General features: G+C 42.8%; 2 protein-coding genes across 3 annotated transcripts; both read right to left on the bottom strand.

Moving 5' to 3' along the window:
• Positions 1-740: 740 nt before the first annotated feature.
• On the bottom strand, positions 741-22050 carry camk1da (calcium/calmodulin-dependent protein kinase 1Da). Of its 2 annotated transcripts, XM_088287018.1 has the most exons (14): positions 21596-22050; positions 20983-21103; positions 20863-20904; positions 19930-20034; positions 10891-11022; positions 9987-10061; positions 7454-7592; positions 7054-7180; positions 5834-5909; positions 3446-3558; positions 2658-2736; positions 2423-2510; positions 2092-2317; positions 741-1389 (listed from the first exon to the last, which is right to left on the bottom strand). In XM_088287018.1, exons 2-14 carry the CDS (start codon positions 21003-21005, stop codon positions 1265-1267), a joined length of 1350 nt encoding a protein of 449 aa, XP_088143144.1. In that variant the 5' UTR covers positions 21006-21103; positions 21596-22050; the 3' UTR covers positions 741-1264. The 2 variants fall into 2 exon arrangements, with proteins under 2 accessions (XP_088143144.1, XP_088143153.1); XM_088287027.1 differs by lacking the exon at positions 21596-22050 and having other exon boundaries at positions 20827-21569.
• A 158-nt stretch (positions 22051-22208) lies between these two features.
• On the bottom strand, positions 22209-25837 carry cdc123 (cell division cycle 123 homolog (S. cerevisiae)). Its single transcript, XM_088287034.1, has 13 exons — positions 25709-25837; positions 25425-25496; positions 25276-25336; positions 25087-25119; positions 24914-25009; positions 24728-24834; positions 24546-24597; positions 24397-24472; positions 23853-23975; positions 23753-23781; positions 23558-23662; positions 23355-23492; positions 22209-22695 (listed from the first exon to the last, which is right to left on the bottom strand). The coding sequence occupies exons 1-13, from the start codon at positions 25780-25782 to the stop codon at positions 22648-22650; spliced, it is 1014 nt and encodes a 337-aa protein (XP_088143160.1). The 5' UTR covers positions 25783-25837; the 3' UTR covers positions 22209-22647.
• Positions 25838-25855: the final 18 nt, after the last annotated feature.

The raw sequence follows: 25855 nt of genomic DNA, 5'->3' as shown, positions 1-25855 counted from the left end.
ACAACTGAACTGGGTGCAGCTCCGACGGCGGCGCGACGACATCATGGCTTCGATAGAGAGCGGCGAGGAACAACGGCAGGCCATTTGCAAATTTGGGCGAGCTCAAGGCAAACAAAAAAAAAAAAAAATGACGTTATCGCAAACATGACCACGTGGACAAAAAAAGTTTTGGGACATCCTCTGGGAAGTGAAATGGAAGAAAAAATGTTTTCATCCACAGCAGGGTTTGGACTTTTACTTTTAAAAATTGTTTCATTTTCAAGGTGTCTCAACACTTTTGTCCATGCAGTGTTTCTGTCCAAGTCCATCGAAGGGCAACATTCACAAAATCATTTGAAAAGCAAAATAAATAAAATAAAGAAGTACAATATTCAATACAATCCCGTCTTCCTGTCTGATAAACGTCGGTGGGTGCTGTTCACTGCGCCGGTTATCTGGCAGTGCACAATAGATAAAGCACTAACTCATATTTTCCTCTCGCGCAAAAGTCATAAGGTTCTTTTAAAGCACAAAAAAAAAAAAACACAGCACGGCCAAGCCCTAAAGAAAAAAGATTTTCAAGGTGCTTTGTGCGGCGTTTTAAAATATGAATGAAATACTGTCCGCACACAAAGCCAGCAGTGGATTATGGGAAACCACCCGGGCTCCATTTAGGGAGAAGCTTTTCGACGGGAAAGCTGCTAATTTGCATGAGGTAGTGGCGACCGATGGTCTTGATAATGGTCTTGTGTTTCGGACATGGATGGCCGTTGGGGAAAAAGCACACATACCACCTTTAAATGAAGATCGAAAAATGAAAACATTCCAGTTGCCAACAGTCAATCCCAAATTGAAGAAAATAAAGAAAAAAAAACATGGCTAGTTAATTAGATTGGTGGAGGCGAGATGAGATTCAGGAGGGAAGTTGACATTGATTCATGTGATTCAGCGCCAGGCAGCTCACAAACATGCTCAGCTAGAGTTTGTGATGTCGTGCGGCCGGTGCCCAATGGGGGGTGCGGGGGCACATACGCGGCCCTGTGTGATTATAAATGAAGGTCCTCTGCTCTCCTCGGAGTAGGGCGAGGAATCAGCTGAGGGGGACGAGGACATGGTTGGTGGGAGGTGGCGGGGGGGGGGGGGTGTGGGGGCACACTTCCGTATACAAGTAGAAGTTCAGTGAGGAGACAAAAAGGGTGAAAGAGGCAGACCTTCCCGCGTCTCTTTGCAGCCCTCCACCTCACAGCGCCGTGGCCTCCCAGCTGGTCCCCCGCGACCCCTGGCGTCACTTGGTCTCCGTGAGCACGGGGGCGGGCACCGCCGAGGGGTGCGGTCGGCTCAGCTCGGCGCTCGCTGCGGGGGAAGCGGCCGCGGAGGCCAGGCTGCAGGGGGTGGCTGGCGTGGGAGCACCTGGAGGAGGAGCCAAGTCACACCAACGGGCAGAATTTGTCATCCTTTGCAACAGCGAGGGAGGGGGGCGGGGCAGGGGGATGGAGCTTCCAAAGGTTTCCCGCCAAATTTCAATTTGGTTTTCTCGCAGCGATTGATACAAAGTATGAAAGAATTAATCGTTTAAAAATAAATGAATAACGGTGAATTCCGGATTTAAAAAGAGTCAGAGTATTCTGATTTACACATTTTATAAAATTGAATAGCCAAACTGAAAGTCAACACCAAGGATTAATGCAGCACAAATGTGGGTAAGAAAAAAAAAAGAGAAATAAAAAAAAAAAATGGGGAAAAAGTGCAATATTCTAGGAATAAAAAAGTGTTTTTACTTTTTTTTGTTTTAATTGTCTTGTATGAAAGTATGATGAAGCATTAAAATCATTTTACATAACATATTTCTGATTATAATTTTTTTTTTTTTTTGTAAAATGTAAAATAACAATGACATTATTAAAAATAAGTTGCTTCTATTTTATGTTAGATTTTTTTCCCCTTTAGGATTTTCTTTATTTCTGCAGAAGACCATTTTCGACAGTAGGAAATTATTTTTGGAGTTTTTCACATTAACGTTTACTAATCTTTCCATAATTTCCCAGCGAATAACACATTCCTCTTGAGGTGGTAATGTTTCATGCACGACACACGTTGCTGTTTACTACTCACATTCCTTGCGTGGCGCTGCCGTGTTATCAAAAGATGAAGTCTGGCTGGCGACCGAGCCGGCGTTCTGGGCGGCAGCCGGCCTGTTCCGGTCCACCTGGCTCGGACTTTGCGCCGGCTTCTGGCTCGGCCTGGCGGGGGGGTTGGAAGCGTCCACGCTGCTCCCCATGCTGCTGCCGAGCTGCAGCCGCCTCATGTGGCGAACCACCACCGTGGCATTGAACGCTTGCTGGAGAGGGCAGAGGAACAGCGAGTGATCCATCTCCGCAGGCGCAAACAATCACCGGAGGAGTCGCGCTAAATAATGGTAAGTGACTGCAGGAAACGAGTTTACCCTCCATTTGCTCTTGGCAAAGTTTTTCCTAATTTGCCGGCTGACGGACTCGTGGATGTTCTTGCAGAGCGCCGTATCCCCAGCGATCCTGGCACGCAAGTGCATAGTTTGTTGGCACTCATGACAGAATCAATATCTCCATTGAATTGACGTCTTTATGTCAGCCTGCCTTTGTTGTGTCACTCTAAGTGCACGCGTGTGTGTGCGTGTCTGTGGGTGTGTGTGTGTAGCTCACCAGGGATGTCGGAGCGCCTGTTCACAAGTGAAGCGCTTGGCTGGATCTTTTTCCATTAGGTTGCTGATGAAATCCTTGGCTGGAAAATATTATTACATTGATATCATTTTAATTCGAATAAGAACTTCATTTTTGTTTGCATTTGTTTGTTAGTTTCACATTATAAGCTGGCAAAACCTTCATTAGACGACGTTATGTAGTTTGGTTAAACATTGTTTTCAATTTTAATTTTAGGTTTAAGTTTTTACAGTGAACGAACTACAAGTGACGAACAGCTTGAAGCAAGCACACCGGGCTTCTATTTTGAAGAATGGTGCAATTGAGAACAGGTGTTAAGGAATACTTTATAGTGTGTACTTACAGGTTTAACTTATATATTTTATTTATTTTATTTTATTTAAGTTCGGTTTGCAGTTAAAGCCGAGGAGGGGTAAAACTATTGAAAAATAAATGAATAAAAATGATATGGGCTGTCTATTGCAAATTTTTTTACCTATTTGGATGAGTCTGGAGACAGTAAATATTGCAAACATTCTACTTTTGTCACAATTATGTCATGGCATTGCCGGTAGTAGAATCCAGTTACATGACACATTTTCATTTCATTTTCAAAATTCACCCACAGCACAAAATTGCTTTGGCTGATTTGGGCTTGTCATGAACACCATCTGTTGGAAAGCAGGCGCTTACACCTGACTGCACATTCCCATATTGATTCACGGCAGGGAAGCGGTGTGGGGTCCGTATGTGGAAACGGTGGAGGAAAAAGACGGCGGAGGAAGGCTCACCCGAGTCAGATATGTCGTCCCAGTACGGCGCGTCAAACTCATAGTCGGCTTTGAGGATTTGCTCAAACAGCTTGGAGTCGTTCTCGTCGTAAAAGGGAGGATATCCGCACAAGCTGTGGACGGGAAGCTTCGTCATTCACTCGCTCGTTCATTTATGATTCATCAACTGGTAAATGAAATTACACTGGAATCTGACATCATTCAAGTTAAGTACGTCCATTCGGTTAATTAGATAATCACCAGGGTAGAAAATATTCAGAACGTTGTTATATAAATGATGGGCCACCAGATTGTGCCGTTTCATTGGTCATCCAGTATGCATTTTATTTTTAATGCTCGGGATGAGCAATTCATCAAATTCAAACCGGCATCAAAATGTTGGAGAATGCAAATTAAAAATTAAAAATTAAAAATGTTGCTCGATCTGTAGGCTTTTTTTTTTAAATATATAAATATATATACAGTATATTCTATTTATTTAATTATTTATTCAAATACTGTCAAGATAAGTTCAGTGCTTAAGAAGAAGACCTAATTTTTTTGGTACAATTTTGTAAAAACTGCAAGTCAAAGCGATGATGATTTCATTTATGGCACATTTCCTTCCATTTTGGGCATTGGTGGAACCCATAAGACCAAAACATCGATGTATAATAAAGCTGATATTATTTATTGTAATGCATGAGAGAGATAAAAAAAAAAAAAAATCACACATTAAATTGCAATGACAAAACTGAGGGGGAGAGATGAAAAAAAAAATTTAATTCTTTTCCACAATTGCACAGCCCTATTTAATAGAGATCACTCATTTAATTGCAAAATTAACTTTCTCTCATCATTTTTCCAGTGCTCCTTTTGGAGTGATTTCACAGTCCTTGCACCCTTGCCATCAAGCTGACATGAGACGTGGAGTGTTGAAGACAAATTGCCTCAATCTCCCATTGTAATTAATGCCGAGCCAACAAAACATCATCTGCACCTCATTACTAAAGTTCTGGATGCACCGAGATTTTCCTAAAGACTCATTAAAACGCCGTTCCCCATCAATACACACACGCAGACACGCGCAAAATAATAGTATGAAGGTGCTGCCTGCTGCGAGGAAGAAAAAAAAATTGTCGTTTGTGTTTTTGCTTTCTCTTAAGGTGACGTCAAACTGACCGAAAACTTCCAAAATGGAGAAGCGACAACGATTGGTCGCGGCATCTCGTTCGCTACTCTGCCCTCACGTAACGGTTGACCGTCGTTCACCTCCCCACCCCGAGACGACGCGGCGGCAAAAAATCCCAGGTGATTAACATGGCTGATTACCTGATGTGATCTTTCCACCTGAGCAGCAGCTAAAAAGCTAACAAGGTCTAAATCGCCAGACTAATTGTGCCAAAGGCCAGCGGGGAGCCGCTCATTCTTTTTGAGCGCTGTGACGTGCGCTCAAGTGCGCACACCAACCTGTGTGTGATCTTTTTTAGGCCATCGCACTCTTCGTCCTATTAACCGGCGGGTGAGCTCGACCTTGTGACCTCCGAACTCTCATCGGGTGGAGGAAATGCATAACAACGTGGTCCGCATGTGGACATAAACACACACTTTAAAAAAAATTACAGCGAAATCTGTCAAGTGTGCGATTTGGATTTGGAGCCAAAACCTGAGTAGAGTGCAAACAAAGGAACCACAGGAGATTTTAAATTCACGTTTCTATTCGGTAACATACACAAACACCTGCGTGTGTGCGTGCACGAAGCGGTCGCGGTCCGAGGTGAGTCGGCGCGGGAAGGGTGTGAGCAGAAGACAAAACAATCACAACAATACGTCTGCCTCCGTTGCCATATAAGGGCATCGTGCAGAGCCGCATCTGGTTCTGATGATGGCGCCTAGCAACAACAACATCATCATCATCATTGCGGCACCCACGTCAACTAATAAACGCGAGTGATTGGGCAGAGCGGCAATTAATGACATTTTCAAGCTAACATAAGCCTTCATAATTTAAGCGGATTGGTCCAAAAAAAAAAGGGGGAGCCAGTCATCAGAGTAATGATTTCGAACACAAGGCTATCGTAAATGAAAAGCAACCTTTTGGTTAATCACTTTCTGCCATCCAGTGGCGCCGTTAATTGATCAGCCTTTCGCTATATGACGCTGACAAAGATACATTATTTGTCGTCGCTAAATAAAAGTTTTCAGACCGCTTCGGGGAAATTGGATAGTGTCCCGCAGCACACCTGATGGCTCACGGCACACTAATGAGCAACAGCACGGTGCTTGCGAATAAACCGGTTCATTATGTTAATGACGGTTGCGGAGAACACCTGTTTGACTCAACATGAGGGTCTGTATCGAATAAAGATTTGGTCGCAGCTTACGTACGATGACGTCCGTATGACTTACAGAATGTAGGCGATGACTCCAATGGACCAGCAGTCCACTGCCTTGCTGTACGGCTTCTGGGCAAGAACTTCTGGCGCTAAGACACACAGATAGAGTGAGTAAGCTTTTGGCACTTAAAGTTTCTTAATTACTGATAAAAACCATTTTACAGGAGCTTTATGGTTGTTGATGCACCATTAAAGCCAGCGCTTGAGGGTGATGTTAAAGTAAGAGGGTTTTTTTTTTTTTTTTATGTGCAACCGCAGCTGTTTTAAAAGGCTGCAGGCTCCATAAGAGTTCTGAAGTGGGTAAGGATTGTGTTAGATGTTAGACATGTGAGGTCATGACGTCTGGTTCTCTCTATTTTCCAAAGTAAGATTAGCGTGGGGATTGTTAAGTACTGTACACAAATTTGCTCCATTCAAATCCTCCTCCATGCTCTAATAATACCGAACGTTGTGAAACAATGGGACCGAGTACGGCGCCTTGTGGCGTTACCAAGTGAAGAACAATCGAAGCGCACCATTCTCGATGCTTAAGGGCATTCTAAATTAAGCATTAAGGAACTCGTTTGCAAAGTAATGAGCTGCGATTGTGTCGACTGGAAGAAACGGGATCGTCGAAACATTCGCTTAGCAATGGCGCAAATATTTTGCACTTTGCTCTTCATCATTAAGATCTCGCCTGGCCGGTTTACGGTTTATTGACTTTTGGGGTATAGTTAGAAGCATTTGATGATGTAAATCTCTGCAGGAAGGCAAAAGAGGCTTGATTAGAATGTGCGATGGAAACCATTTCTAAATGCAAGAACGCCACTTTCTCTGAAAACAAATTGTTTACGCAAGAGACTTGACATTGCATTGTCAGCAAGTTGAGCAATCGGTTGCTTGTGTTGATGTGGACGAGAGAGTTGAACATCTGTCTCTTGTCACAACAGATGCAAAGGCACAAACACACACACATTCACACACTTGATATCGACTGAATGAGGGAGCGGGGAGGACGCGTCTGTCAGTGGCTGATTAATACTCTAAGTGAGTGAGCCTGCATGCACCGACACACACACGCTGAATAAACATCGATGACCCAGCCCGCATAAAGCTGCCCGGTGTCAGACGGAAACAACATGCGCTCATTGAATCATTCATGTCTGCCGAAGAGGAACGGACATCCAAAGATAGAACCTATACATACTCTGCGTGTAATGCAGCTCGCTCAAACGTACGGCCGCTGAAACCTACCGACATATCCTGGCGTACCGCAGGCAGTGGACATGACATTGCCGCTGCCCTCCATCTTGGAAAGACCGAAGTCGCTGATCATGATCTTCGAACCATCATGGGGATTAAAATACAGCAGGTTCTCTGGCTATGGGAGAAATACAAACAAAAATATTGATTGACCAACTGCAATAAAAAAAAAACACAAATTGATAAGTAATGGGAATTAGAGACGCATCTGTTCAGATTGAGCTTGGTGTGACAACTAATAAGGCGGCACGCACCACACTGACCTCACCGTGAACTGCGAAGACCCACTGGCATTATTACCGCAACACTAAATCTCTCGCAGTTAAGTGCGAGAGCAAAAGGCATTTCAGAGGCGAGCGTGAGGGATGGAGCGCGTTTAGACGCTCGCTACCTTCAGGTCGCGGTGCACGATGCCCATGTTGTGCAGATAGTTGACAGCATCCAGGACTTGTCGGATGAGAGTACTCGCATCTTTCTCGGTGTAGAAGCCTTTTTCCACGATTCTGTCGAAGAGTTCACCGCCGGACACCCTGCAAAAAAAGTGTGCATTAACGACATAACTGGACAACTCCACCGGAGAGAATAAACTGGCCCAGATTTCACACTGGATGAGTCTATATCGGGTGTGCAGGCACGTAGCGCCCCCTGCTGGACAACTCCATATCATAAAGTGAAAAATCTCAGCACATGCCACAACACGCATGTGCAAAAAAAAAAACACACCACTGGCACAGCAAGGGCAAACATGCACAAGGGCATGAAATATATGCAGGTTGTTGTCACGGAAACAGATGAGATTACAGTTTGTTAAACCCTAACTAGGATTTTTTCTTTTCACATCTGAGCTTGAACAATCACCTGACTGTGTGAAATGTGTGTGTTTTTTTTTTTTTTATTTTGGATGGGAAAATGCTAGGTATGAATTAATTTTATTACAAGCTTAATCTACTGCCTTAATTACTAAATAATTCTAACAGTCAACAGCCAACATTGCAAAATTGGCACAGAGTTAAAATAAATACGGTACAAAGAAATGTGTGATTTCCAAAGAAGTCTCAAAGTTTCATCAGGGCAGTCTTCCTCTATTGTCTTTTTCTCGCTGTGCTGCAACAAAGAAGGGAAATTGCTTTTACTGATGGAGTTTTCTTGTCAGGGGGAAAATAAGAACGGCCGAGCACACAATGCCGACTGTGATCAGAGATTCCGCTCCCTTTTGAAAGAATATTTCTCAATTTTAGGCAGGAGCAGGATGGGAAGTCATTTCAAAAGGGACGGCAGAGCTCGCAAACAGCGACCCCGGCACAGCTCGTTTCAGTCAATCTTAACATATTGTAACGGCTTCTTTTATTCAGAGTCTTAGCGATGCTTTGAACGTGCCCTCTCGTGTACTTGAATAAGGCAATCACAATATATGGAAAAGCTCTCTGAACTTTACGGGGCAGTTTGACACAAAAACAATAATAAGGAAGTGCTTTGACGCTGTTGCCATCTCGCTACATGTGCTTGAGCTTCATCTTTGCGCAGCCTCTGTGTCGCAACAACTCACTTGATTACTTTGCAAACTATTTGTCTCACCAGGAACATCAATAGATTCACTACGCTCGATCTCATCGATTTTTATGGCGGCATAGACTGATTGCCTTACCCGCGGCGTCGCCGCTTGCATAAGACGAGTGGGGAACAAAGCAAACGCTGTCGCGCTGCATTGATCGGCCACGCTACGACTGGATGTAAAAACATAAGACGACTCCTTGTTCCTGACTGAACTTCAAACAAATTAGGTGAGTGAGGTGAAATAACTTCAACCACACTTATTGTATAGTGATCAACATGAATAAGCACACTACAACAAGTTACATTTTTGGGGGGGGGGGGGGGGGATACTTTTACTAAAGTAAATCTTGCCTAAATAAGTACACACAAATGAAAAACAACATTTTCGGAGAATGCACAACCATGCGGGTCTGTCCTCAAAATTGACAAACTAAAACGCGCTCTTCACCGTACACAGGCTTGAATCAGAGAGTTTCCTGTTGGTCTGAAAGTATGACACAAATGCTTTATGCTGGGTCGTGGCGGTGCGACAGCCGAGTGCAGCCCGCGGCACCAAAGGCCAGAACAAACGGGATTTGGACAAACTCGATTTTATTCTGTTTGCAGCTTTTTGCCGCACTGAGAGATGCAAGCATCTCTAACGGGAAGTATGTCTTAATAACATTAACCCGTAACGTTTATAAAATAAATAAAATATTTTCTCAAAGCCGCAGCAGTTACAGTTCTGATGTTACCTTTGACCTTGCAAACATGGTCCGTGATGCACATTGACCCATGAACGGTCTTGCTGTAGGGAGGAAGGGTGGGGAGAAAAAGGGAAAAAACAAAAAAAAAAGAAAACTGAATTCCATGTGAGCAGGTGGAGGGCAAGAGGTGATGGTGAAGGAAATGAAGTGTGAAGGGAAAGAGAAAGAGCGGAAGGACAAAAGGAGGCAGAGGCAGGCCAGCGCCATAAAGGTGAGAAATGAGAAATGCTGATAGAGGTGCAAGTGGACAAAGACGCGGCGGTCGGGTCTTTCCAAAGGAACGTCTCAGCTCATCTGAGAGCATTTCACCGTATTTTTGCAGTCAAAAGGCTAAATTACAATAGGAACCGTGGACAATGGAATGCTCAAAAACTATTCCAGATGAAGTAATAACTTTTTTTTTTTTCTCTGGCAAGCCTTGGTGGTTAAAATCTGTGTGACAAAATGTGAATTCGCTCAACGGATTTCAATCATCGGAATGAAGACGCCCCAAACATGAGCGCTAATCTCTTGACATGGAGCTACAAATAACGCCGCCGTTGTGTAATCCTCCGCCACGACTGTTTCCAGAACAAGTGCCAGACCAATCTCTTAATGAGTTATAACTTGACGATTTCAACTCACAGTTGCATAATGAGATAGAGGTGATCCGGACTCTCGTAGATGTCCTCCAGCGCCACGATATTTTCATGCTTAATCCTGCAAAGACAAACCAAGGATGTAAATGTGTTATTGACATTGTGGTTTTTTTTTTTTTTCACCCGCCATTTAACTCTTGAACTCAAGTCTGTGACAGGGGGAGAGGTCTCGCTTACACATAAGCGTGCGCATGCATTATCCTAATACCTTGAAGACAAATGATTTAGTGCGGGCATGTGGGTTAATCGTCGCTTGCTTTGGGAGCAGCGGTAAATCCCCACAGGTTTAGTCATCCCACTCAAAGGCATTCCCAGTAGGTGAGTGCAGAAGAGTCGTTACGAGTGCGTAAGCGGCGATCAGGCCGAGTGCCGTGATGTGACTCATTTGTAGTGGATGAGAGCACACCAAAGCGTGCGGGTTTGACGGCTGTGTTTTTAAGAGATGATGGCGGCAAACAGAAGAGCTACATATCGAAGTGATCATCTCCCAGTATTTGCCATCGTTTTGAAATTTATTATAAAAATAAAATCTAATTATATAATATTCTAAATTCATTTAAAAATATTTGACACGTGGATAATTTATTAAATAATAATCACATTAAGGTTAAATCAGCCTTTCTTGAAAGAAACATTGAGATAAAACAAGCACTCATCAGCATTGTGAATGAGTGCAAGGATCCAGGCCCCCTCTTGGCAATTTATTTTAAAAAAAAGTCACATTTTAAATAACATTTTGGTTAGAAACCTTAAAAGAAATTTTTATGGTAAAATTTTGTTTCATTAAAATGACTAGAAATAAGGGCTCCCTCTCAGTCAGTCCAGTCTGATAGTCCTCGGTTGGTAGGTAAAGCGTGTATGCGTGTGTGTGTGTGTGGCGCTCCACTCACTTCCTCAGCACGGCAATCTCGTTCTCGATGCTGCTCTCTTTCCCCTTAAGAGCCTTTTTGGGGATGCACTTCACCGCAAACATCCGACCCGTCAGCTTCTCCTGGGCCAGGACCACCTCGGAAAAGGCGCCTCTGCAAAGACACAGATATGAATTCAGATTTTCTGATGTAGAGTTGGACAACACAATAATGCGGATGGTGTAAAATTGATAACAGAGACACAAGTGATGATAAGGTTCATTATTCGTGCAAGTGTATCTAATTTTGTGGCTGAGGGAAACTTGCTTTGTTGCTTGAGTCTACACAAAGTGTCGCCGTGGTTACCGCTGTGATTGAGAGCCTGCTCTCAAAACTTTGTCAACTGGGCCGGAGGAACAAAGTGAGCGGAACCGCTTCTAACGGAGAGAAATTAGCATTTTAATTACGGATTCACTGGAGGCATTCTTCCACCGACGCAAAGTTGAAATATCCATGACACAAATATTAAAGGCAAATGAGCTGAAATTCAAAGTCAGCCATGTCTTCATGCGTGTTCTGGGAAGTGGGAGCTGGTTCAGGGAAAACAAGCAGTGTGATGAATGAAGATGAGCCCATCGCGAGATCATTTGCCTTCAGCGTCACCAATTTGCCGCTATGCCAAACCTCTTTCCATACTTTGAGATTCAACCTAACACATCCTTCAGTGTCACTTCCTGTCCACACCAGAAACAAATTATTTGTATCGTGTGGATAAAAATCCAAAACTGCTTGATTAATAGAATAACATTATTTGTACAAATGTTACTTCAGGCCATCGCACCACGTTGTGTAGAAATGACTTGGCATGAGGAAAAGAGATCTTAAACGATCTTAATTGAAGTAATTAAGGATTAACGCAGCCGCCGGTCGCTTTCGTTAGCAAAAACAAGAACATAATAAAAACAAAAGCATATTCATGCACAAGCTGCCCGGCCACAACTGGCTAAAGGTTTAGCCAGTTAGCATCCAGCCACTCACCTGAGCTCACTTCCGACAACCACGGCACTCACCAGGCCAGGCCCCACCTTTTAACAGTATAAGTTCTGTTTGTTCGTTCTTTTTTTTTTTAAATATGCAAAGTGCATAAATCAATGGGATAATCATTGACGAAGCGATTTTAAAAAATATTCGATTTTAAACATACAATAAAGAGAAATAACATGCAGCTATTGCATCTCTGTAGCACACAAAATAGCACAAATAAAAATATAGAGCAGGATTATTGATTGGAGACAAAGAAGTTAACTCCGACTCTGCCTGACTGCAACGAAATGGCTTTTGTGAACACTGATTACTTGTGTTGTATTCTGTGAAATTTCATTCATTCATTCATTCATTAGACAAGCCTCCTTTCTGCTTTGTTGCACCTCTTTTCTGTGCAACAACCGTGTTCCCTCCCAGAAGTACACACACGTACACAAACCGACGGCAAACAGAAGGTTTTCCGCACGGCTTGCCTCTTGGTGTTTTTTTCTCACGCCTCTCAGCCGCTACCTCGCTCTCATGTCACCTCACCCTCGTTACCTTCCTTCTTTGCCTCGCAGCTCACGCTCACCACGTTTGCTACCGTGACAGGTGATCATGCTGCCGGTTGCCCCTGGTAATGGGCCCAGGACTGGGACTGTCCGTCAAGTGTACGCACACACACGGGCGACTGCCTGCACCGATAATGGTTGTTGTGGTTGTCGGTGACGTCAAAACCAGACAAAACAAGTGCGTGGGATGTGATGTTTGTGCTGTAAATGCACACTTGAGGCTTTTTGTACACTCAAGAAACGAGCCCACGCATAAATGAGCATCCATTGTAAAGACTCAAAGGGACTTATACAGTGCAATGTGCACACAAAGATAATTACACTTTGTGTATTTAAGACACCGTCGCTCCCTTTGCTGCCACACAAAATATGAAACGAAATGTACAATATTTAGATACATAATTAAATGTTAACATTCTTTAATCGACAGTGTCCCATCCCTTGTGAGCTATTTTTAGTACAGACTCATGGGTTACTCCTTGGGGATTTTTTTTTTTTTTTTTGACGATGCACAATGATCGGAGTGAAAAGGCCTCCATGTTTGCAGCGTCTCTTTCGTTTTGCTCCCTCCCTCCTCAGCCTCTGTGCGGAACTGCTCAACCCTCCCCCCTCTGCTCGCCGAAGAGGCATCTTAACTATACAAAGAGCTGATCAATTTGTGCCCTGTTTATAAGTACCCTAAAAAATAAAAAATAATTTTTTTTAAAAAAAGCTCATTGCCTGTACCCGCTGGCATAGATTTATTATTATTTTTTAGCGCAAAGTATACGTTTGCAATGTACAAATAATACCGGCACACGGAGAAGGTGAGTCTCCAAAAACAGCACTGCACATCTGCATGTCTGTAATCATCATAAGGACAAAAGCTGATGTCACCTTCCGTAGAAATGCTCATGAAGATAATTTGTCCTCAACTGATGCAAACGCTCACTGAATAAAATGTCAAGTTCAGTGAAATGAGGAAAAAGGTCACAAGAGAGAGAGAGAGAGACGAAAATGGTGCACAGCCATAAAACACAAACTCATAAACGCAGCACTGTTATGACCACAAGAGCAGGAAAATTCAGAGATCTATAAAATAACCTCACCCCAACTCCTACTTTTGATGTAATAAAAGGCCTTGTAGGGGGGTGATTGATTGCCACATCTGGAAAGCTAGCTCATCCACTGCCCAGTGTACTTCACATACGATCCCGAAACGACTTCACATTCCCTCATGTATGAACCGGTGCAATTTTGTCGGTTCAGCCGTAAATCTGCTCCTGCCATATAAATAATTAGGAGTGGAATTAATCAAACGGGTGGCAGTTGCTTCCGAATGGACACACACACACGCACATGCAGAAGGCCCGATAATGACAGGGCACAGCCGGAGATAACACGGGACTGACGTCACAGGCATGCGCACACATGCTCCTTTGATTTCATGCGAATACAACGCAAACTGCTTTAACTGCGTCTCATTGGCTTGATGCCATTGAAGCGCGCGCAAAAAAATGGAGTGGACGAATGAGGAAGAGAGAGATGAGAAGAGAGAAGAACAGTGAAACGAGGCTTTGTGCGCCCACGATGACATTGGTTGTTGTTTTTTTTTTCAATGATCATTTTACCCGAGTCAAATAAAGGCTTTTGTTCCATTCGGCAACTTACGTCCCGTTACGTTACGTTACACTCACTGAAAGGATGATAGAAGAGATCCAAGACGGGATGCGTAGCGATGCCGTCAAAACAAGGACGCGACAAACCTTCGCATTAGTTTGTATTGATTGACCGCAATTCATTTGAAATCAAGGCCAAGTAAAGAAACTAAGCATAGTTTTTGGTTTTAGGAGCATAACATTAATTTTGCTTTCAGAATATCGGGTTGTCTGCCTCACAGCTGAGCTGTTCCGAATTTGAATCTTGGCTCAGGCCTTCCCTTCACTCCGAGCTGACGCGCGAACCTTACGAGGGTCGCATCAAAAATGGACAGCGGGAACAAAAAAAATGTTTTCTTCATCTTGCAACTCTTCTCTTCAAGAATTTGTTGTGGGGTTCTCACCCACATGTGGTAGGGAGGAAAAAAAAAAAAAAAAAAACGCTTTGCTGAATCACTATGGCAACAGGAGGTTCGGCGTGATGGGTGCAGATTCTATTACAGCTGCAATGGGGCATAAAAAGAAGACAACACCAACACACACACAGATATATGCGCTCCATTAGTAAAAACATGAACATGTAGAGTGAAATGAGGGGAAGAGAGTTAACAGCCCCCGTGTGTGCATTTCCCTCCTTTTTTTGTGCACTATAGGCACATTCACACAGCTCATAGGCTTAAATAGCACTGTTGCCACGGCAGCAATTAAGAGCCAATTATAGTCTGTATGCTCACCGCGGCTCCAATGTCTGGGGATGAAGACGACAGAACGCGACCAAAGAAAACGCCTGCACGCTCTTGCGTGTAATCATGAAGCAAATGTGCACAATTGGCAGGGAGCTGCTCACAAAGTGCGTAATTCGAGCCATCGCCCATATGGGGCGGTCGGAACGGGCTCGACTCGTACCGGCAAATGCCGCGGCAGATGGAACATGCATGCGGAGCACTGTAGGACAAAATCAAACATTAACAGGAAAACAAGGATGGCGCACGCGTGGCGAAATGGTGGCAGGCCAATGTGTGTCCAGGATAAATGAAACGGATGAATCATCGCGTTGGGCAGCTGTCAGAAACGAGAAGAGAAAAGACGGCAATCTTATTCCATGAACGTTCAAGTCACCGCGGCGTCCAAAAGAGAAAAAAAACATTGGCCAAACATTCTGTGGTTGTATAAGGGCGATTCCTGTGATGACCAATTGCGGCCCGATCATAACGACACCACCGAAAGCGTTTCTAAAGTCAAGCTCACCGGTGACGCCGCCATTCCGTGCACAGATCATACAAAAATTGACGTCGGTCACACCGGCTTCCCCGGGAGTAATAATACACCGTCTTTCCTGACCTCATAAATCTCCACCGTTGACAGCCTGGATATTGCCGCGGTAATAAACCGGCAGATCAAAACGTGCATCTTCAGCTCGGAAGCATTGATTGAGAATTGGACGAGAGAGGTCGCGGGCGTAGCGAGACGTGTGAGGGGGAACTCTCGCTTTAATCATCGGCACAGTAATCACGATTCACACCGCGCGTGGAGTTTAATTGAAATATTGTTTTCAGGAGTCACAAAACAATTGAAGCAAACCTTGCTCAACACAATCGCAATCTTTTAAGTGATTTCATCTCAATTGCACGAAATGGCGCTAAGGGATTTTAGGATTAAATCTGTTTTGGTTCTTGAATATTGGGCATATATGGGACAAGAAAGCGCTGCGATCAAATGTGATCACGCTAACCGCTAAATAGTTGCAATCCAGCTATAAGATGAAAGCGAGTAGGATTGCCTACAGCGGAATTTAGCAGCACGCTCATACTTGCTTTTGCCTCCACTTCCCAACCGGTGTCATTAAATCCACATCACTCCACCATTTCACACTCAGAGACGTGTTAGTGCGAGTGTGATAGCTCAATCAAACATAATAGTCATTTCATCACCGCTAACGTCACAATGGTGTCATGCGGTCAGGAATTGATCTCAAACATCGCAGAGTATGCGCCAATATTTACAGTAAGTGTATGTGAAGTGCTCCTAAATTTTTTTAAATGTATCCGTGGCGTGCGCTTTAAATTGCCTGTCCGTAAGACAAAGTGTGTGCTGGCCAGCCGTGAAAATACACAGCTTAAATTAAAAGCCACCACCGTTCATAAAGACTGTTACCACAGCAACCTCCATGACTAAATATTTGGACATCTAGTGTAATCTTATCTCAGCGCTGGTATCCAAGATATTTAGCAAGTAGAGGTGAAGTGAAATTAAATGGAAGGAATTGTTATGGAGTTGAATTGCAGAATTTATATTTATATATATATATATATATATATAATATATATATATATATATGTATATGCATATGTATATATATATATATATATATATATTTTTTTTTTTTTTTATTGAAACTATTTCGAAAGCTTCAAACGTGATTCCCAGCCAAAGAGAGAAAATAAAAAGATAAATAATAAATAAATAAAAAAAATCAAGGCAAACGTAGCCGCTTTGTTTTCATTTGACTGTTCTAGGACTCGTGCGGCGCTTCAGGGGGAAATATTGCATTCATATTCGCACTGCATCTACAAGATGGTTTTCTGCCAAGTAAACAACTGCCGACGATGCACTTTTTATCTCACAAGAGGCAAAAACAGGCCGGTACCTGCATGCTGACTTACTGATAGCAGCCACACAATTACAGCCCTTCGACTTCGACTGTAAAAAGGATGGGGAGGAAAAATAAAAATCAGCTGGAAGAACTCATCAGTAAGCGATGAGTTTTGAGAACGAGCAGGATTGCCGCAACAGCGCTGAAATGGGGGTGTGGCTTGTCTCCTTAAGAACATATTTAGTTTGTTTAAAAACTTCAGTCCCAAGCTGAAGCTAAAGTGTTCTTAAACAACCTCTCCCCACGCCACTATACACACAGTCGTCAGGGAGCTTTTAGCTTCAAGGCCATTAACGAGCTGGATACGATTGCTCAGCGGCTTAAAAATAGTGCAGCCGCCCGAAAATGGACGATGGTTTCTGGTCATTAATGCGCTGGACGTACGTGTCAATCTGTGAAGCGAGACCCTCGGAAGCACGACCTCTCCGCATGCAAAATAGTAATCTTGCCTTCAACACATTTCGTTCTGAGTGAGCTCTCGACAGCTGGTCAATGTAAAGCGTTTGCTTTTTAAATGTGGTGACATCTGTGAGCGACTTAAATGTTTAGTCACAATACAATCCATCAGTGCGGGTATTAAAGTGTTTTTAATATTTGTGATGACGCAATTTTCACAGAGTTAAGGCTAGTTTCTGCGGTGAATAACAGTCAAAGCACAGAACATGAAAGTTGCAAGTTGAAGCCAAACATATTTAGTGTCTATCAAATCGATTTGTCAATTTGTCGCAGTGGATAAAGAACACATCCATATTGTTGGATTGCCTTTGTTGCTGCTCTGTGCTCGAATAAATGTTGTTTCAAGGGTTAACTACGACAACATTAAATGATCTTGTTCGCTTGTCAAGGGCATTTTGCATTATATGTTCGCATTAAACTTTTAGAGGTTACGTAATCTGGTTCAACACACGCGTAATTCTCCGTTTATTGCTTTACAGTTAACTTCTACTGGGAGAGGCAATAAACCACTTCAAGAAAGCATTAGGCCTCTTTTTTTAAATTTATTATGCTTGTCTTGAATTTTTCTACCACCGTCTAGCACTTCGTAATAAAAACTTCATACGAGAAAAAATAAAAATATCAGCCCAGGGGAAAGACGAACAACATATATTAAACATTAATTCTTCACCCAGCAGATAAATGAAAGGACCTTGAATGCATCACCACGGCTCGGTCAAATCTAGAGCGGTTAGGGAGGCGTAGCGAAGAACGGCGCTATAGGCAGAGACATAAAGGAAGTGTGCAAGAGGGTGTGGGTGGGTGCTCGGCAGTCCCAGAAAAAGAGCCAACAGCAGGGAATTAGAGCATCAATTAAGGGCAGCATGCCCAGGGCGGCACGGCAACATTCCCACAATGCATCACCATCAGCGCTATCTAATCGCACGCCGCACGGGGGGGGGCGTCTTTACTTCCCTTACGCTCGACTGCACTTGTTACATTAAAAAAAAAAGTTGTTGGGAAACACAGACAACGTACATGTTGTTCTTTTATTCAATTTGTTTAATTTACTTTATTAGACCTATCCTTCTCTCACGCCTCCTGCTGAGAGATGCAGGCAAGATAGAAAAAAAAAAACAAACAAGAAGCCAACTATTGCATTATTAAAAAGTGAACACCAGCGGCGTACACACCCACGAGGGTAAGGTGACACTCAAAAAGAGTCTCATGCAAAAGACGTGATACAAAGAAGATAATGTAGCGCCAACGTAGCCGACAGCTACAGATAAGCCGCCGCTTCAGTTAAGTGGGAGAAAGAAAAAAAAAAAAAAGAGCACGACAGTTGCCGGTGCACTTTCAGACAACACACAATTAGAGAATGAAACCACTCGCAAGGAGCCAAAAGGCTGAGTTGGGATGGATGGGTGACATCACATCCTGTCTGGTTTGAGTCACAGGAAATGCTCACCAAATAACGCTCCCTCATATGTACGAGCGGCACGGTCATACTTATTTGTCATCTCTTGCCATCCTTAGGGACATTTCATTTCTGTTGCTCATCAAAAATCACTCTTCCATGACCACAAGTTTGCCACCCACGTTCCTCGATTCTGCCGATGCATCAAAACTAGCACAAACAAACAAGCCTCATTACACAACCTGGCCAAATCTTCCCGTTTTGTATTCAGGTTGAAGTCCCTCTAAATCCCGACACTGTTAATCCCAATCTGCATCCGCCCCCCCCCCCCCCCTGTGCTCCTCCAGGCTGCAGTCCAAACCAGTTGCAGGAAAAAACAGCAAGACTGGCGGTCAGGATTACGGGGAGCCTGCAGGCAGGAAAAAGGAAGTAGAGGACGAGTGGGAGAGAAACATCCCTCTCAAGGCACAAGAGTGTCAATTCAAGTGGGGGGGGGTGCAAATGCGACAACAAAACTGTCGCTGGTGATGAGAGAGCGCCTTTCTTCAGTCTGTTAAAACCATGCGGTCATCAATAGGGATCCCTCCGTCACTGAATAGTGAGGGAATGTAGCAAAAAGATGACTTGTGAACAGTGGGTCGTATGTACAAACGCTAAATAAGAGGCATGTAATGGTGCATATTTAAAAAGGCCCAAAAGGAAGATGTCTGTCCCATATGTCTTGGCATTGGGAAAACTCAGATGCATTAATTAATTCTGTCTAAAAAACAATCCGTACTATGTATGTACTTACTGACAATTAAATGCTAAAGATTCGCTAAAAGAAACTCCTTTTGGAAATAATCTGGATTAGGATACATAATGTTATCATCATCAAGTCTGCAGATTGCATTTATTGTTGCATATACATCTATAGGAAATTCTAAATAATATTTGGAATACATTTTTTTAAGACAAATATCAACCTAAACGCATAATGGTCCATATCCTTCAAGGTATAATACATTGACAAAATGAATAACAAAAAACGGAAATATTAATATCCTAGTTACAGTCACACCCCCTCTATTTCCCGTGACTATAACAACAATATTTGTTATTACAACGTAATATTGCAATGAGCTCAATTTTTTTAAAACATATTTATATTGTTTTAGGAATGTGACAGCAATTAATGACAGCTGTCAAGCCCCGGCAACTGCAAGTCCATCATCCCAAATAAGAATATTTGACGGTCCAGGGCTAAAGTCTGTTAAAATGATGTCACCGCAAAGTCACTTTTGTTTGCACGCTAGCACGGATGCTCGCGGAACGTCAAGGACGGTCAAAGTTGCTTCTACTCACGTCCCGAGGACTTCTTTCAAATCAAACATCTTCTTGATGTCGTCGACTTGCTTCTTCCACGTCTCCCCCCTGCTGGTGTCTCCGTTCTCCCGAGCCATGGCGCTGCTTTATACCGGAGGGGGAGTAGGAGTGAGGGTTAGGAGGGGCGAGGGGCACAAAGAAATGTAAATAACAACAACAAAAAAAGGCGAGGGTTCCAAGTTTCGCGAGGGGCTGTCCCGGTAGTGAGAGCTCAGCTGCGGCAGGACCATGTGAGTCCTCGAGCAGGTTGCCGTGTCCCCGCTCCTCTAGTCTCCCTCCTCCTCTTCCTCGTCGCCGACTGTCAATTGTACGCATGTACTTCCACTTCCTGTCGCGGACTTTACAGAATAAGAGCATTTTTGGAGTTTGGTCTTAACGACGGGAAAAGTGGTTTACAGTTACTGTTCATTTTGCGTGTACACAGATATTAAGAAATTGATATTAGCTAATGTTTCAGAAAAAAAGCGAAAGATTAAAAAATAAAGAAATAAATCGCCGTTTTTTAAAATTTGGTTTTCTTCCACAGACTCAAATATGACATGCAAACAGCCTCACTTTACAGGAACTCCGTGCGACAGTGGAACAATAAAATGTTTTTAATACATTGGTTTTGTTGTGTTTTGGGTTACTTTAGGAAAGTTCGTTACATTTCAAGAGGAATTGGATTTTTATAGCTGTCAAAATGTGTCAAACCGGATTGGATTTAAAATTGTGGTTTACAGACAATAACATATAACTGCTCTTTACATTATGACACTTTTTTCCTCATCTCCAAATGACCAGAGCCATCAGTTTTAAAAATTAAATGCACTTTTGAGCAAAAAAATGTCAGCTTGCACAGACAGTAAAAAGCCATTTTTCGCCTGTGGCTCTTACTTTTGTCGACAAATCCCTGCAACTTCCTGTATTTACCTCAGTGCCTCTGCCAAACTTGATGCAAGAAATTCTGTCACCTGGAGATTAATTGAAAAGCTGTCAGCGCCTTTCCAGTTTTAGCAATGCAGCACAATAAAACAGCAAACAATACTCCCCCTCCCCGTCATTTGGCTCGGCATAGTCCCACGTAGATTACTACATTGATGTTGGCACACTGGGAGGTGGGGGGGGGGAGCTCTGATCCTCACAATCGGACAGCTGTAGAGGTCATCTCAGGCTGTAGAACGACAACAACACCACAGTGGCCTTAATACTTGCGTGGACGGAGGCGGTGAAGAAGGTGGAGGGGGGTGAGGTGCAGTGCCGGTTGCTCATGAGTATTCCGACTGCAAAGCACTGCAGCCCTTTCTCAGCTGTAGCCAAGGAAAACACCTCTGGCTCCTCACCCCCTCCCCTCCTGATCCCCCCCTTTGGACTGAGTCAGCAAATTGTGCCCTGTTGGAATTGTAAACCTTTATTGTCGGGATGTTGATGTCGTCACACTTATGATTCTACACCATTAGCTTGATTATGAGATTTCTTTTGGGGGGTTTGCTCATTTGATCATTCCACATTTTTTAATTGAGCCTCTCAGCTTTCAGACGAAAGTTCCCCGGAAGTTGCATTCTCTAGTTATCGACACAATGCTTTTTAAGTCACATTTTTAACATTCTTAACTGATACAGAGATGCTAACCAGTGGAGATTAAAACTAAAATAAAGTTACTCACCCTTGACGAGACTGACTGGAAGTGTTTCCATGGCGATTGTCTGTGTTGAAGTGGAACATCTAGACTGAGAGAAGATCTTACCAAGGAGGAGGTGATTTAACCTGGGCTGTTAACGGAAATCTTCACTTTGATTTTTGCACTTTCCAAACAAGATATAAGATAGCGTTGTTTCTTCTTCAAGTCATGAAATCGGTGATTTCTACGATTGGTATGCTCGTATTAGCTTTCCTACGCAATTCAAAAGTATTGAATTGAACCAAGCATGACGCAGGTCAAAGCAGGACGCTGCGGCCGTATGGCTGCCTGCAGCCCATAACGATGATAAACCTGCAGCATTTTCCACACTCTGGCTCTTTAACTATAACTCCCACCTCGCCAGCTTTTTCTACACTCCTGTAATTGCTATTTCAATCCAGACCGAGGGGGCGGAAGCGAGGTTGTGTAGGGGGTGGGGCGCTGGCTACTACACACTCGAGCGCACAATACACAACACAAATTGAAGAGGGCCGCTTGGAGCTCATTTCGCTCGTGGCGTAATTGGAGCCGTTACGTAAAAGCACAATCAATTCCTAATGTGCTAGTTTGGCGGCATGCACCAGACGTGACAGCTCAGTCGATAAATGACAAGAAGTTTAATGGGGTTCCGTAGTGCCGCGGTCTACAGAGATGCATGATGGGAAAACAGCACACATAAAAACTAAAATTAAAGTGTGTGTGTGTGTGGTTTTTTTTGGGTGGGGGGGCTGAAAGATCGAGGCAATGAATGTGTCAGAAGTGCTCGGACTAAATTGGCCGGGACGAACGGGAGGACGGCGGCAAAGAAGCATTAAAGGTGACTGGGTGATCAAGTGCTTTAGTGTTAAAAAAGATGTTTGTTCAAGACTGAAAACACACTGGTGCACTCGTGCTGGGGGCGTGCAGTCGGAAAAACAAGACAGGATTTAAGATGGAAAAAAAAAAAGAGTAGACATCAGACACGACACCTAATCTACCTTAACCATAATAATTCTCTCTTATGTCACATGATAAACGCCATGCAGGAAATGTCAACGTCACTGTGGAGGTTCCTGGTCCTCTTCGTCCTCTTGTTGGCTTTTCTGCTGTTGGGTTAGAAACAGTCATTTAGTTGTTTTTTTTTTGTTTTAAATACAAGCATTAAATATGTCCCGCTGGTTATGTTTTTAATTACACTTTCCGCTTAAAAAAGTCATTTTTAACTCCACTAGCTTAGTTAAATTGTATGCCAAAAAAAGGATTAAAATTACGCATTTGCTCCATAAAAAAAAAAAACGGTAAAAATATCTTGGCTATAAACAGCATGTGCAGGTGTGCGAAGGTGCGCCAATTGAGCCTACATGTTTCCCAGAGGGAACAAAAAAAAAAAAAAAAAAGTCAAACATGAAAACTTCCCTCTTAAAAAAAAAGCTAAATTTAACTTCAGTTGATCACATTTGGATAATAAAACATAGCGCTGGAGTGCACAATATCAGAAATCTTTTTTGAAGAGTATTTTTTTCTTTTTTTGTATTCTCTCTCTATATTTTTTTAGTCCATTTGGATGAATTAACAATGTGCTTAAAATGCAATGAAAAGCATGTAAAGGTATACGTATGCATGTAATATTTTTTTTTTCATGTTTCAATGATTACACATTATTAAATTATCAATCCTGAAAAGAATCTTCCAAATGCCGGATGTGATGGGATGTTGTTTAGTGTGCTGCTCTTCCACACTGCATTCATTCGATAAATCCACTCACCAGCTTGAGGAAGTCGATGAGCTTGAAAGCGTCCTCTCCAGTGGAGAGGTCCACAAAGTCACGTGGGATTCGGTAGCTCAGGCGGGGACTGGGCTGCACCGTCACCTCGCTGGTGGTGTAGCGAAAAGCCGGCCCATCCTGCAACACACCTCAGCGTGTTTGTATAGGCCATCAGGATCACGCTTATAGCGCACCTGGCTAACCTGTTGCTGGGCGATTTCCCCACCGGATGTCAGCTCCTCCCAGGTGAACAGAAGGGAGTCGGTGACCTCACCAAATGGGTTTACATCAATGAGCCACACCCTCCCCTTGCATTGGCCATACAATAAAAGAGAATAAAAAAAAAAAACCATGAGCCTCCTTTCGTCTTAGCTTGTCAAAAATGTGCTTATGCGTACCTGGCTATCTCTGTAGACGTCCAACACAACTGCAAAACAAGTCAATACGGTCCTCAAATTTGGCATTAAAAGTTGATGAGACGACAAAATATATACTCACAGTCCTCATCCAAGAAGTTATACTGGATGTGCTGGCTAAAAAAGTGGTGCATGGCATGAATAATGGACTCCTCCTGCTTTAAGATGTGCGGATAATACTGAGTGTAGTCTCTTTGGCTGATTGCTGGCAACACAATGAAAAAGAAAGAAGAAAAAGAAAAGAAGAAAAAAACTAAATGATGTATACATAGACACATCAAGCAGAAATGGGCTAACTTTTTTTTCTGAAATAAATACTGTAATATATGATCGGGTTGTTCACCCACAATTAAAAATATAACAAATCCGAGTGGAAACTGTATGGATTTTATTTGAGGTGTTATGGCGCCACCTACTGATCTGGCATGTTCTATTCAAGCATTTTTAAACCAACTTTTAGCAATTGATTTTCTTGTCCATTTAGATCTTATTAAAACGCACTTTATAAATTCATTTTTTGTGACGGCACATGAGATTAATGGGGGAGAAATTGGGTGTATAATACAAAATAAAACTAAAGTTATAGTATGTATGATGACATTTGCATGTATGCTAATAGGTCTTACCAATCAGTTTATTTTCCTTAACAAAGCAGCGGAACTCTCCGCCGGGGATCAGCTCGCTCCACTTTCTCAGAACCAGCTGAGGAGAGAAGAAAATGCAGTGCACATTTAACAACAAATGCACACGGCTTTATTTCGTACTATTTTAATACCTCATAATTGATGACAGGATCAGGGGAATCCTGGTCATTGCATTGAAGGAATCTGCACACAAATAGGAAGGATAAAGAAAAAATATCCAGTTTTTAGTCTCATTACAATAGGAGGTATGACACATTAGGTACATCTTTATAGGTCTGTCCAAAAAGCTACAGTTGGCGTGTAAACAGCTTACGGCTGCGTGAGGTCGTGGGTGATGAAGTCGGAGCTTTTGAAGAGGAGAAATATTTCGCTGAGACTCTGACACTGGAGGGAGCTGTTCAGTGCAATCCAGTTGGCGTCCTAAAATGAACACACAATATTACACTTGGTTGCAATTCTTATAGCAATATATAAAAATTAAATGTTATTTTGTTTTTACCTTTGGAGCACTCCAGTTGAGTTTGGGAAAAACACGACCACCCAGAACATTTACTGCCTCCAGTACTTTGGCTGTGAATTCTGGGAACTCGGGAGCCTGGAGGCGACACACACAAACACAGGGATCAAGTTCATCATAAAAGTGCGCGTAAATAGAAAGTTTCAATTGCTTACTGTGACTGTGGTGGTTGTTTCATCATCTGACCACTACAGGGGCGTAGAGGAAATGAAATGTTACAAAGATTCACGATGAACACATCACAAATCCACAGACGCAAGACACTGGAGTGACAAAAGTCAATAAAAAGAGCGACCAAATGGCTATATCGGCTTGAATATTTTTTCAAATACAGTTTCCATCACCTGAACGTCTTCTTCAGAATCCGAATGGTTGTTGATTTGCGTCTGCTGTGCAATGTGGTCACTTGTGAAGGCAAAACAATTGCAAGAAGCAGTTATTTTGGAATAAAAGAATAATTTTGTGCTTAAGGTCTTTGTGTGGGGCTTCATACCTCCCAGAGACTACCAGTGTCCCATCGTCCAGTAAATAATCTATTACATTTTGAGGCAGTGGAAGAATCAGACTGCAAAAAAAACAAATAAGAAGAATAAATACACGGTTAGGAACTTAATTAACAGAATTAAGAGGGCATGACAGATAAAAGTGGACGCCATATGGCACAGTAACACTAAACATGATGATAAGGTTATAATGTATGGAAACTACAGTTGGTTATGGACAAGAAAAAAGATGCCGGAAACAAAGCCATATGTACAAAAATAATGAGGTTGTTACCTTTTAATTGTATGTTGCTTAAATATTGGATACCAGATAGAAAATTGACAGTGAGCAACTTGCTCCTTCTTCATGCTGCAACTTCCTGTAGCGGAATAGTGTCCGTTAATAATTATCTTCCGCGCACGTCTAGAATTCCTTTTCCCC

This window comes from Idiotropiscis lumnitzeri, chromosome 2 (genome assembly GCF_059441095.1).
Source record: "Idiotropiscis lumnitzeri isolate Australia: NSW breed Sydney's pygmy pipehorse chromosome 2, RoL_Ilum_1.0, whole genome shotgun sequence".
NCBI lineage: Eukaryota > Metazoa > Chordata > Actinopteri > Syngnathiformes > Syngnathidae > Idiotropiscis > Idiotropiscis lumnitzeri.
The sequence above is the reverse complement of the archived record's forward strand: the minus strand, read 5'-3'. Positions and strand labels throughout refer to the sequence as shown.